The sequence below is a fragment of the Jaculus jaculus genome, chromosome 6 (genome assembly GCF_020740685.1).
Source record: "Jaculus jaculus isolate mJacJac1 chromosome 6, mJacJac1.mat.Y.cur, whole genome shotgun sequence".
Classification (NCBI taxonomy): domain Eukaryota; kingdom Metazoa; phylum Chordata; class Mammalia; order Rodentia; family Dipodidae; genus Jaculus; species Jaculus jaculus.
The window spans coordinates 32,833,748-32,848,058 of NC_059107.1; the positions used below are offsets into that span (position 1 = coordinate 32,833,748).

Below are 14,311 nucleotides of genomic sequence, written 5' to 3' on the forward strand. Positions count from 1 at the left end.
CAGAAATAGGAACTTCAGATTATAGTTTTTATAAAAAGTCTTGGTTCCTCATATATGTCTAAGAAGGTGGGTTTTCCATTTGTTTACAATTTCTATTCCAGTGTCATTAAGTAGGATAATGAGAAATGTAACTAGAATGGACCTGTAAGTAACAGCTGACAGAAAATAAAATTGTCAAAGATCTTGGTGTTTGTTCTTTACTTTATATTTATTTATTTATTTGAGAGCAACAGACACAGAGAGAAAGACAGATAGAGGGAGAGAGAGAGAGAATGGGCGCGCCAGGGCTTCCAGCCTCTGCAAACGAACTCCAGACGCGTGCGCCCCCTTGTGCATCTGGCTAACGTGGGACCTGGGGAACCGAGCCTCGAACCGGGGTCCTTAGGCTTCACAGGCAAGCGCTTAACCGCTAAGCCATCTCTCCAGCCCTGTTCTTTACTTTTACTGAAAGAATTCAGAGTGGCCTCAGGGGTTTCCAGGTAAGGCAATTATTGGGGAAAAGTACACGTTAGCATAATGGAAGCACATTTATTTATTTATTTTTTACTTTTTTTTTTTTTTTCTTTTCTGAGGAAGGATCATGCTTTAGCCCAGGTTGAATTGGAATTCACTATGTAGTCTCAGGCTGGCCTTGAACTCAGTGATTCTCCTACCTCAGCATCCAGGGTTTGGGATTAAAAACATGTGTCACCATTTCTACTTTTACTTATTTGCAAAGAGAGAGCGAGCGAGCGTGCGAACAAGCACACATGCATGCCAGGGTCTCTATCCAGTGCAAGGAACTCCAGATGCCTGAGTGCATTTGGATACTGGGGAATTGAACCTGGGTTGTTAAGTTTTTCAGGCAAGTGCCTTGACCACAGAGCTCTCTCTCCAGACCTCTTTTTTGTTTTTCTTTTCTTTCTTTCTTTCTTTTTTTTTTTTTTCTTGTTTGTTTGTTTGTTTTTGAGGTAGGGTATCACTCTAGCTCAGGCTGACCTGGAATTCAGTATGTTATTTTTAGGGTGGCTTTGAACTCATGGTGATCCTCATACCTCTGCCTCCCGAGTGCTGGGATTAAAGGCATGAGCCACCCATCTCAGCTTTTTTTCTTCTTTTGAGGCAGTTTTCAGTTCTCATGTAGCCTGGGCTGGCCTTGGACTCACTATGTAGCCAATAATGATGACCTTGAACTTCTGATCCTCTTGCCTCAGACTCCTAAATGCTGGGATAACAGAGAAGTGTCACCATGCCTGGCTTTAGGAAGTACTGGGGATTGAACCCAGGGTTTCCTGAATGGTAGGCAAGCCCTCTACCTATTGATGTACATCCTCAGCCCTTGATTCTCATTCTTAAAATAAAACCATCAAACCAACTCGGGTTACTTAGTAAAAAAAAACAAAGATACAAGTTACAGTAAAAACTGCAACATTAAATCACACTGTGCTACCACACCGTATCACTGAGCTCAATTCCCAGCCCTGAACCACAAGGTTTCAAGGAGTGAATTCTATGGTTTGTCGGTTGCATTTCAAAAAGAAAATAAAAAATGAATAGATCAATGAGAATAAAGATTCACATACACACACTTACATGGCATATAAAACAAAGAACAGGGCTCAGCAGTTGTAGGTGCTTGCTTGCAAATACTGAGGGTTGGGGGTTCAGTTTTCTAGCCCCCACAGGGTATAAAATGTGGCCAAGCATTTGGTGTAAGAGACCCTTGTGCATGCACGTGTATACCCAATGCACACACATAAATAAAAATACATTATTAATATATATATATATTTTTTGAGGTAGGGTCTCACTCTAGCCTAGGCTGACCTGAAACTCATTATGTAGTCTAAGGGTGGCCTTAAACTCATGGCGATTCTCATACCTCTGCCACCCAAGTGCTGGGATTAAAGGCGTGTGCCACCATGCCCGGATATATATAAATACATATTTTTTAGGGGGGTAGGAGTCTTCCTGTAGCCCAGGCTGACCTAGTACTCACACTGTAGTCCTAGTCTGACCTCAAATTTATTTAGAACCTCCTCCTGAGTGCTGGGATTAAAGGCATGCGCCGCCATACCAGGGCCCTAATTTTTTTTAAAATTTTTATTAGCATTTTCCATGATTATAAAAAAAATCCCATGTTAATTCCCTCCCTCCCCACCCCCACACTTTCCCCTTTGAAATTCCATTCTCCATCATATTACCTCTCCATCACAATCATTGTACTTACATATATACAATATCTTTTTTTTTTTTTTTTAAAGAAAGTGGGGAGGAAAAAAAAGCTGGGCGTGGTGGCGCACACCTTGGATCCCAGCACTCGGGAGGCAGAGGTAGGAGGATCGCTGTGAGTTCGAGGCCACCCTGAGGCTACATAGTGGATCCCAGGTCAGTCTGGACTGCAGGGAGACCCCACCTGCAGATTCGAACCCGCGGCTGCCCGCCAGGGTCCCTGGCGTGAGTCGCGGTGGTTCCCGGCCCCCCCCCCCCCCCGCGCCGGCGACGCCCCCCCGTTCGCCTCGGCCAGGCTCGGCGGGGCTCGCTCAGGCAGCGCGCCGGGCAGCCCGCGTGCGGGTCCCCGCGGCGCCCGGGGTCATGGCGGCGGCGCTCGGGGCGCGCTGCGCGGGGCGGCGCTGGCTGGCGGCGCTGCGGGGCCGCGTGGCGGGCCGGGCGGCCATGGTGAGTGAGCGGCGGCGGGAGCCGGCGCGGGGGCGGGAGGACCGCGCTGCAGCCTGGCTGGGTCGCCGGCGCCCGCGGACCCCGGCCGGCCCGGCCCCCCTTCCCGGCGCGTTCCGCGTATCTCTCCGTAGCCGCGAGCCCGACAGCAAAACAAACGGGGAACCGGGCAGGGTGGCCACGCGTCTTTAACCCCCTCCAGAGGATCGCCGCGAGTTCGAGGCCACCCTGAGACTACGGAGTGAGTTCCGGGTCAACCAGGGCTACAGTGAGACCCTACCTCGAATAATAATAATGATAATGCTAATAATAATAATGCTAATAATAATAATGATAATAAACAAGAAAACAAAACCAAAACCAGGCGTGGTGGCGCACACCTGGAATTCCAGGCAGGAAGAGTAGATGTTCAAGGGCATCCTCAACTATGTAGTGAATCTGAGGTCCGCCTGGGATAGGGATGCAGACCCTGCCACGTGCGAGGAATTATTTTATTTATTTATTTATTATTTTTGGCTTTTCGAGGTAGGGTCTCACTCTGGCCCAGGCTGACCTGGAATTCACTATGTATTCTCAGGGTGGCCTCGAACTCACGGTGATCCTCCTCCTACTGCCTCCCGAGTGCTGGGATTAAAGGCATGTGCCACCACGCCCGGCGGAACTATTAATAAATTACTTTTGTTTGTTTTTTGGTGATACATTGACTTTTCTTACTACTTCGAAGGGGGCGTTTAGTTTTCTTTCTTGAGAAATTAGTATTTTGGTGCTCTTCTGTAATCTCAGCCCTTGACAGGCGGAGGCTGGAGGATCAGGAGTTCTAGGCTAGCCTCTCTGTTCCGTTCAAAATGATGAGTAAACTGAGTGAAAGTTTTGACCGGCAGTGCCACCTAGTGGAAAAATCTTGCATCAAACTCAACATTTTCATTTAAAGATCCTTGTGAGTGCATTTGATGTTTGGCTGTTTCTGTTTTTATGATACTGAATCTCACGTAATCCAGGCTGGTCCAGAGCTCCTTCTTATAGGTTATTTAATTTTCTTTTTTTTTGTTTGTTTTTATGAGATAGGCTTTCATGTAGCTGGAGGCTGACCTTTATTGAAGTCGTGATTCTCTTCTGACTGATGGATTTACAGGCATGTGCCACTACACAGGTTTTGAAATTTCTTTCTTTTAAAAACAATTGGGAAGCTGGGAGTGATGGCGCATGCCTTTAATCTCAGCACTGTGGAGGCAGAGGTAGGAAGATCGCAGTGAGTTCGAGGCCACCCTGAGTCTACGTGGTGAATTCTAGGTCAGCCTGAGTTAGAGTGAGGCCCTACTTTGAACCTCCACTAAAAAATTGGGGCCTGGAGGGATGGCTTAGCAGTTAAGGTGCTTGCCTGAAAAGCCAAAGGACCCAAGTTCGATTCTCCAGTACCCATGTAAGCCAGATGCACAAGGTGGCACATGCATCTGGAGTTTGTAGCAGCTGGAGGCCTGGGTGTGCCCATTCTTTTTGTCTCTCTCTTTGTCTGACTCTCTTTCGAATAAATAAATATAAAAAAAACATATTAAGCCAAGTGTGGTGGGGACACACCTTTAATCCCAGCACTCAGGAGGCAGAGATAGGAGGATTGATGTGAGTTCAAGGCCAGTCTGGGGCAACAGAGTGAGTTGCTGGTCAGCCTGGGCTAGAGTGAGACCCTATCTCAAAAACAAAACAAGAAAAAAATTATTCATTCATTTATTTGCATGAGCGATACATAAGAGAAAGAGAGCAGAAGAGAGCGAGTTAGCATAGGCACATCAGGGCCTCCAGACATATGCGCCACTTTGTGCATCTGGCTTTCCACGGGTTCTAGAGAATCGAACCCAGGACATCCGGCTGTGCCAGCAAGTGCCTTTAACTGCTGAGCAATCTCACCAACCCCTGTTTTGAAGTGTCTTTAATAGATGAAATTTACAATAGCTCAGAAGTGGAGAAGATAAGTGCTCTGCTTCACGGTTAGTCTTGAACACACAGGAGTCCTTACTGTCACCCAGGCATGTCACAAGGGTTATGTAAAATCTTGCTGTCTGAGAAGGGATGAATAAACATACTTGATTTGAATCACTGCCCAGTGCCAGGGACTTTGCTGGCTATTGTCACATTCAAGATCTCTCTCTTCCTTTGGTGTTTTTGGCGGTAGGGTTTGACTCTAGCTCAGGCTGACTTGTACCTCACTCTGTAGTCCCAAGCTGGCCTCAACTCAGCAGTCCTTTTACCTCTGCCTCCTGAGTGTTGGGACTAAAGGTGTGTGCCACCATGCCCAGCCTAAGATCTCTTCAGAAACCAAATTCTTTCAGAGACTAAAAATCTTGACATTTATTGTAAATAACTATAGACCTGAGGACACTGGAAGGCCAAGTTCAGCATCCAACCATGGAAAGTCACAAAGTCGATCACTCCTGGTTTACACCCTCCAGGTTCTTATCCCACGAACAACATTTTTAGGCAGCCACAAAGGTTTCTGTTGCGAGTGATTTTTGTTTTTTTAGGTAGGGTCTCTCTGTAGCCCAGGCTGACCTGGAATTCACTATGTAGTCTCAGGGTGGCCTTGACAGCAATCCTCCTACCTCTGCCTCCTGAGTGCTGGGATTAAAGGTGTGCGCCACCACGTCTGGCTGCAAGTATATCTTAAGGGGGCCTTTGGTGTTACTTTGGTGTTGGAAGAAGGGATGATCCCTGTTGGTGGGCAGACATGTGATGAGCCAGCCTGGATGCCCTTGATCCCAGTAGGGCCATGGATGGCCTGGCACCGTAGAAAAACAATGTCTTCCACAGCTTCCAGATGAGAATTGTGTAATCGTTGGCATGTTTAAATTTCCCTTGCTGCTATTCTTTGGGGGAAAAATAAAAATGAACAGTCCCCACCCCAATTCTCTGAGTTGGCTTAAAATATTTAAGTGTTTGATAAACAATTGAAGTGATTTCCTGTAGTAGACCTTTCTGTAAAATTTTCAGAACTAGCTGGCCATGGTGGCACCTATCTACAACCCCAGCACTGGGTAGGCTGAGGCAGGAAGTTTGCCATGAATTCATGGCCAGCCAAGGCTACATAGTGAGATCTTATCTCTACTCCCCTCAGAAAAGAAAAAAATTCAGAACTGTGATTGTAAAGCTCTTTTGGTCCTTAATAATGTTTATATTTCAGATAAGTAGTTTTGGTTTAAGAGATATTCTCATTTTCTCCCTTTTCTTAGTTGTGAGACAAGGTAAGAACAACCAGAAAACTGATTCATTTCCATCCCTTTTTCCTTCTCATAGAATAAGTTGTCCAAAGATTTTGCCCTCTTCACTGTATTGATGTCAGTGAGAAGAGTTTTTGGGAGCTGTGGATATGACACAGCAGTGAAAGATGCTTGCTTACAGAGGCTGCTGGCTAGGGGTCAATTCCCCAGCACCCACATAAAGCTGAATAGGCATTTGTTTGCAGTGGCAAGAGGTCTTGGTGCACCTGCATGCACATGCACACACACACATGCACACACACTCTAACACGTGTGCAAATAAATAAGTAACTGGGAATGAGTTGCAGCCTCATGGCAAGAATCCAGGGAATGCAGTCTCCCATCCACTTGCAGGGTCCTTAGCATTGGAGTCACCTCTCTGGGCAACAGTCTTGCTGAGAAGTCTCATCTGAACCTACAAGTAGGTGAGGCAGAAGGTATTGATTGGCACTTACAGTAGAATGAGAAGCACATTTTTTTTTTTAAATTTTTTTTTTGTTCATTTTTTATTTATTTATTTGAGAGCGACAGACACAGAGAGAAAGACAGGTAGAGGGAGAGAGAGAGAATGGGCGCGCCAGGGCTTCCAGCCACTGCAAACGAACTCCAGACGCGTGCGCCCCCTTGTGCATCTGGCTAACGTGGGACCTGGGGAACCGAGCCTTGAACCGGGGTCCTTAGGCTTCACAGGCAAGCGCTTAACCGCTAAGCCATCTCTCCAGCCCGAGAAGCACATTTTTTTTTAAAGCTTTTATATTTATTTTACTTATTTGAGTGTGAGAGAGACACACACAGAGAGAGGGCAGATAGAGAATGGGTGCACCAGGGCCTCCAGCTACTGCAAACAAACTCCAGATGCACGAGCCCCCTTGTGCATTTGGCTTACGTGGGTCCTGGAGAGTCGAACCTGGATCTTTTCCTTTGCAGGCAAACGCCTTCACCGCTAAGCCATCCCTGCAGCCCGACGTGCACATTTTTATAACTTGTAGTAGAATGTTCATCTCTTCCCTCTGTGCATGATGTTAATTAAATTTTTTTTTTTTTTCAAAGTAGGGTCTCACTCTAGCCCAGGCTGACCTGGAATTATCAGGGTGGTCTTGAACTCACTCCTACCTCTGCCTTCCTGGTGCTGGAATTAAAGGCATGTGCCACCATGCCTTGCTGAAAACATTTTTTTTTTTTTCAAGGTAAGGTCTCACTCTAGCCCAGACTGACCTGGAACTCACTGTGTAGTCACAGGCTGGCCTTGAACTCACAGTGCTCCTCCTTCCACTACCTCCTGAGTGCCTAAACTAAAGGCATATACCACCACATCTGGCTTAAATATTTTTATTTATTGGAGAGAGAGAGAGAGTGAGTGTGTGTATGGGGGTGCCAGGACCTCTTGCCACTGCAAGTGAATTCTAGATGCATGCAGCACTTTGGGCGTCTGGTTTTATGTGGGTACTGGGGAATCGAACCTGGGCCATGTGACTTTGCAAACAAGTGCTTTTAACTGATGAGCCATCTCTCCATCCCCACGTTCAGCTTTTTTAGTTAGAAAACAAGAGGCACGGGAGAGGGACGGAAGCACGGAGCTGTGAGTGTCGTGGGCAGGGAGAGCAGGAACAAGGTAGATGGTGCGTGCAGGAGCTCTTGAGTAGATGTGGCCACTGCAAGGACTTCTTACTGATGCTCTGAGAAGTGTTTTGTAAACTGTGAAGGCAAGGACTTTTTACCTATAGTAGAGGGCCTGGGAACAACCTCCGAGAGATTGTAATATAAAATCCCATGTTGGGCCGGAGAGGTGGCTCAGAGGTTAAGGTGCTTGCCTGCATAGCCTAACAACTGGAGTTTGATTCCCCATTACCCACATACAACCAGATGCACAAAGTGTCTCATACATCTTGAGTCTTTTTGCAGACTGTGACTTTGAGGCCACTCTGAGACTACATAGTGAATTCCAAGTCAACCCGGCTACAGCGAGACCCTAGGTCAAAAAACCAAAAAAAAAAAGCTGGGCGTGGTGGTGCATGCCTTGAATCCCAGCACTCAGGAGGCAGAGGTAGGAAGATCACCGTGAGTTCGAGGCCATCCTGAGACTCCATAGTGAATTCCAGGTCAGCCTGGGCTAGAGTGAGACCCTACCTCGGAAAACCCAAAAAACAAACAAACAAACAAACAAAAAAACAACCCAGAAAAAGCCTGGCTTGGTGGCACATGCCTTTAATCCCAGTGTTTGGGATGCAGAGGTAGGAGGATTGCCATGAGTTCAAGGCCATCCTGAGACTACAGAGTGAATTCCAAGTTAGCCTGAGCTAGAGTGACACCCTACCTCAATAAACAAACAAATAATCTCATGCCAGTGTTCATTTGTCCCCCCCACCCCCCGCCCCACATAGATTTCCATCAGATATGAAGGGGTTAGTCATCCCAAATAAGAAAAACACAAGATTGTGTTGGGGAGATGGCTTAGTGGTTAAGCGCTTGCCTGTGAAGCCTAAGGACCCTGGTTCAAGGCTTGATTCCCCAGGACCCACATAAGCCAGATGCACAAGTGGGTACATGCATCTGGAGTTTGTTTGCAATGGCTGGAGGCCCTGATGCACCCATTCTTTCCCTGTCTCTCTCTCTCTCACTCTTTCTCTGTCTGTTGCTCTCAAATAAATAAAGATAAATAACAAAAATAATTTAAAAAAAGAAAAATTCAAGAGTCAATGACGAAGGCTTTACCGGGGGTGGGGAGCCATCCTGGGGGCAGACCAGGAGTTTACAGCCCTGAGTTCTAATCATGGTCTGTGGTCTGCAGATGCTAACTGGGTAGAGTGTCCTTGAGTGAATATTTTGACATCAGTTGCCCAAATTCTATGATTCTGCAAGGCCAGAGGCAGTGAGCAATCTCATTTATCTTGGTGATAAACCAGAGTTGCCCAGTTTTGAAGTGTGAGGCAGCATCAAGGAATGAAGAGAGCGTTAGGAGGCATCTTCTGTGCAGAGCTAGCCTTGGCTTCTGTCCATGTTCTCCTCCCCCCACCCCCAAGGTAGATCTCACTCTAGTCCAAACTGACCTATAACTCACTCTGTAGTTCCAGACTGGGCCTTGAACTCACAGTCATTCTCCTGCCTTTGCTTCCCAGGTGCTGGGATTAAAGATGTGTGCCACCACGCCCAGCTTCTGCCTATCTTTTGGGAGCGAAAGAATGGGAAATGGTTAGAATTGTTACCCTTAGAGGGTGTGTGTGTGTGTGTTTATTTGAGAGCGACAGACAGAGAGAGAAAGAGAGAATGGGCGCACTAGGGCCTCCAGCCACTGTGAACAAACGCCAGGCGCGTGCGCCCCCTTGTCTATCTGGCTAACATGGGTCCTGGGGAATCGAGCCTCGAACTGGGCTCCTTAGCTTTCACAGGCAAGCGCCTAACTGCTAAGCTATTTCTCCAGCCCGTGTGTGTGTGTGTGTGTGTGTGTGTGTGTGTGTGTGTGTGTGTGTGTATTTTGAAGCAGGGTCTCATTCTAATCCAGGATGACCTAGAACTCACTCTGTAGCCCAGGCTGGCCTCGATCTCACAGTGATCCTCTTTAGCCTCTGGAGTGCTGGGACTAAAGGCATGTGCCCCACACATAAGCTTTTCCCCTCATCTCTTCTTCTTTTTTTTTTTCGAGGTAGCATTTCACTCTAACCCAGGCTGACCTGAAATTCACTATGTAGTCTCGGGGTGGCCTCGAACTCACAGCGATCCTCCTACCTCTGCCTCCCGAGTGCTGGGATTAAAGGCGTGTGCCGTGTGCCATCTCTTCCTAAAGGGAAGAGGTAAAAGCTTATGTAGAGGGTGTAAGTAACCCCTACGTTTCCAGACACGCGCTGTTCTCTCTACAGTCTTCAGATGCTCAGTGGCTGACTGCAGAGGAGAGGAGTGAAGTCATCCCTGACCTGAAAGCATCAGGGTGGGTGGAGCTGAGTGAGAGAGATGCCATCTACAAAGAGTTCTCCTTCAAAAACTTCAATCAGGTAACTATTGTGAATTCTTAAAAAATTTTTTTTGTTTTTTTTTTTTTCTGTGTTTATTCTTTTTTTTTTTGTCTTTTTTTCTCAATTTTTATTAACATTTTCCATGATTATAAAAAGTATACCATGGTAATACCCTCCCCTGTCCACTTTCCCCTTTGAAATTCCATTCTCTATTATATCCCCTCCCCATCTCAATCAGTCTCTCTTTTGTTTTGATGTCATGGTCTTTTCCTCCTCTTATGATTGTCTTGTGTAGGTAGTGTCAGGCACTGTGAGGTCATGGATATCCAGGCCATTTTATGTCTGGAGGGAGCACGTTGTAAGGAGTCCCACTGTTTTTATTTTTATTTATTTATTTGACAGTGACAGACAGAGAACGAGGCAGATAGAGAGAAATAGAGAGAATGGGCGTGCCAGGGCCTCCAGCCACTGCAAATGAACTCCAGACGCGTGTGCCCCCTTGTGCATCTGGCTAACGTGGGTCCTGGGGAAACAAGCCTCAAATAGGGGTCCTTAGTCTTCACAGGCAAGTGTTTAACTGCTAAGCCATCTCTCCAGCCCATGAATTCTTTTTTTTTTTTTTAATATTTTTTATTTTTTATTTATTTTTTGTTTTTCAAGGTAGGGTCTCATTCTAGCCCAGGCTGACCTGGAATTCACTCTGCATTCTCACGGTGTCCTCAAACTCAGTGATCCTCCTACCTCTGCCTCCCGAGTGCTGGGATTAAAGACGTGCGCCACCATGTCCGGCTTTTTTTTTTTTAAATTTTATTTTTTAAAAATTTATTTGAGAGACAGGGAGAGAGGGAAGGAAGGAGGGAGGGAGAGCAAGAGAGAGAAAGAGATATGAGTGTGCCAGGGCCTCCAGCCCCTGCAAATGAACTCCAGATGTATGTGCCACCCTGTGCGTCTGGCTTACATGGGTCCTAGGGAATCAAACCAGGGTCCTTTGGCTTTGCAGGCAAGCACCTTAACTGCTAAGCCATCCCTCCAGGCCCTCCCCCCTGCCTTTTTTTTTTTTGAGGTAGGGTCTCACTCTAGCCCAGGCTAACCTGGAATTCACCATATAGTCTCAGGCTGGCCTCGAACTCACTCACAGGGAGCTTTCTACCTCTACCTTCCAAGTGCTGGGGTTAAAGAAGCGTGTCACCACATCTGGCCACTGTCACACTTTTTGATACTACTGTTTTTCTGGTCCCAGCTGGTCACACCCTCCTTTATGAATTCAGAGATCCCATACCCCTGCCCTCTTGGCAGTTCTAGCTCTAGGGTAAGGGGTGGTTTGTATAATTTGGAAAATTAGCAAATTAGCACTGGACATGGTGATGGATACTCCCCCACCCCCGAGGTAGGGTCTTGCTCTAGCCCAGGCTGACCCGGAAGACATTCTTTACTCTCTGGGTGGCCTCGACACATGGTGATCCGCCTACCTCAGCCTCCCAAGTGCTGGGATTAAAGGTGTGCATCACCATGCCTGGCTTGATGCATGCTTTTTTTTAAAAAAAATTTTTGTTTGTTTTATTTATTTATTGGAGAGCAACAGACAGAGTGAGAGAAAGAGGCAGAGAGAGAGAGAGAGAGAGAGAATGGGCATGCCAGGGCTTCCAGCCACTGCAAACTAACTCCAGATGCATGTGCCCCCTTGTGCATCTGGCTAACGTGGGTCCCGGGGAATTGAGCCTCGAATCAGGGTCCTTAGGCTTCACAGGCAAGCGCTTAACCGCTAAGCCATCTCTCCAGCCCAATGCATGCTTTTAATCCCAGAATTTGGGAGGCTGAGGCAGGAAAATTGCAAATTCAGGATCAGCCTAGGCTACATAGCAAGACCTTATCTAAAATACATTATATAGCCCAGGCTGACCTGGAATTCACTATGTAGTCTCATGGTAGCCTCAAACTCATAGCAATCCTCCTATCTCTGCCTCCCAAGTACTGGGACTAAATGCGTGTGCCACCATACCTGGCTTATTTGAAACTCACTCTGTAGTCCCAGACTGGTCTCATACAGTGATCCTCCTATTGGTGCCTCCTGAATGTTGGGATAAAAGACATGTGCCACCATGCCCTGCTACCACTATTTTTAAAATTTTTATTTATGTATTTACTTGAGAGTGACAGACAGCGAGAGAAAGAGAGAGACAGAGAGAGAGAGAGAGAGAGAGAGAGAGAGAAAAGGAGGAAACGGGTGCCACGAACTCCAGATGCATGCACTACCTTGTGCATCTGGCTTAGTGGGTCCTGGGGAATCAAGCCTCAAACCAGGGTCCTTAGTCTTCACAGGCAAGCACTTAACTGTTAAGCCATCTTTCCAGCCCTCAAAATTTTATTTATTTTCAAGCAAAGAGAGAGATTGAGAGAGAGATAGAGAGAAGAAAGCCAGAAAGAGAATGGGTGTGCCAGGGCCTCTAGCCACTGCAAATGAATTCCAGACACATGTTCCCCCTTGTGCATCTGGTTTACATGGATATTGGGGAATTGAACATGGGTCCTTAGGCTTCTCAGATAAGTACCTTAACTGCTAAGCCATCTCTCTAGCCTTGTTCTTTCTTTTTTTAAGATGTACTTTTATTTATTTATTAGAGACAGGGGGGTGCGGGGGGAGAGGGAGAATGGGTGCACCAGGGCCTCCAGCCACTGCAAACAAACTCCAGATACATGCGCCCCCTTGTGCATCTGGCTAACATGGGTCCTGGGGAATTGAACCTGGGTCCTTTGGCTTTGCAGGCAAACACCTTAACCGCTAAGTCATCCCTCTAGCCCCTGTTTTTGTTTTTAATACCTGTTGTGTCTTTGCTTCTCAAGCCAAAGTCTGCACTGCTTCCTTGTACAACCCCTTTCCCCTGAGCTTTCCTCGAGGCCTGAGGGCAGACTCAGCTTCCCCGGGTAATGGTTGCATTTGGACCCTACTCTGTTTAGCGGCATCTCCGTGACTTAGCCGTCCTGATCACTCCACTGTGTTCATGGAAGGCAAATGTTCTTGATTCGTTCAAGTTTCTTCAGTTCATTTGGTAATCCTTTGGACAGATTTATTGTTTTTATTTATGTTAGGTGTTGGCATCTAGAAGTCAGAGACGTGTTTCTTTAAATCTCTGTTGAACCTAACATAGCTCTGGGTACAAACAGGCATTTGATAAATGCCCACATTGATTATAGGGCTTGCTGGTTTCAACGAGGGCAAGGACCGGGCTCCTGAGGCAACCCTGGGCGTGCTTCCCACTGGCTGTGCTGAGAGGCCTCACGGCTCTGTTCTCCCGTCCATCTGGCTGCCAGCCATCTGCCATGAGTCCCCAACTCCTGAGGAAATGTGGACGAAGCCCACTGCCTGTCCCTGCTGCCTCACGTGCTCCACAGCTCTTGTCAGGGGCTTAGCACTTTGTGGCGGGTGGCAGGGAATCCCATTGGTACAGTAAGCTTGTGCATGGCTCTAGGTAGCATTTTCCAAGCTTATTAAAATTCTTACATGTGTACAGCTTGACTTCTTTAAGCCCGGGCTAATTTATTGGGCTTGAACATGTGGCTTAAAGTACTTGGGTAGCGTTGCCTCAGGCTCTGCCCATGAGTCAGTCCTCCAGCCCCGCAGTAGCCTTGTGCTTCGGGCGACTAGCGGAAGTGAGAGGGAGGGAGCCTATTGGGGGGCATCATGGGGTACCGGCATCATTCTTCACGGGGACATTTTTCACTACTTCGGCCCTTTCTTCCAGCATTTAGGAAAAGAGACAGATGCCAGGAACACTGGCTGGTGTCAGAAACATGTTCTGAGAGCTGGCCTTGACGCTCTTAAGTTTTCCTGCAGGCCTCTGGGACCTCTGTCTGTTCAGCCGCCTATCATGGCACTGGTGTGATGGCAGCTACTACCACCCTCCGCCAGAGGCAACGGGCAGCACACCTGCAGCTGAGCAATGTAGAGCACCACTGGGCATTGCAGGAAGACACTGGTAGAAAGAGTGTTAGAAAGTGAAGAAACCAGCTGGGCGTGGTGGTGCACGCCTTTAATGCCAGTGCTTGGGAGGCAGAGGTAGGAGGATCGTTGTGAGTTTGAGGCCACCTGAGACTTCCGAGTGAATTCCAGGTCAGTCTGAGCTAAAGTGAGACCCTCCCTCAGAAACAAACAAACAACAACAACAAAAAAAGAGAAAAGAAATCAGGGGGATGGATTAGTGGTTAAAGCACTTGCCTATGAAGCCTAAGGACCCAGGTTTGATTCCTTAGTACCCACATAAGCCAGATGCACAAGGTAGCACATGCATCTGGAGTTCGTTTGCAATGGCTGGAGGCCCTTGCACACTCATTCTCTCTGTCTGTCTGTCTCTCTCTCTTTCTCTCTCTCTCTCTCTCTCTCTTTCTCAAATAAATAAATAAAAGAAAAAAAAAGAAAAGGAAATGAAGAAATCAGAACTTTGTTCTGGATTGGGTATTGTTAGG

At 47.1% G+C, this 14,311-nt stretch overlaps 1 protein-coding gene across 2 annotated transcripts in view; it reads left to right on the forward strand.

Moving 5' to 3' along the window:
* Window positions 1–2,574: 2,574 nt before the first annotated feature.
* The window catches only part of Pcbd2 (pterin-4 alpha-carbinolamine dehydratase 2), a 98,635-nt gene continuing 86,898 nt past the window's right edge, over window positions 2,575–14,311 (forward strand). The window contains exons 1-2 of one of the 2 annotated variants that reach the window (XM_045153042.1): window positions 2,575–2,658; window positions 9,758–9,889. In XM_045153042.1, coding sequence (XP_045008977.1) covers window positions 2,575–2,658; window positions 9,758–9,889 — 216 coding nt within the window. Of the gene's footprint in view, window positions 2,659–2,757; window positions 2,897–9,757; window positions 9,890–14,311 lie in introns of those variants that run through there. The other variant, XM_045153043.1, reaches the window with a different exon arrangement.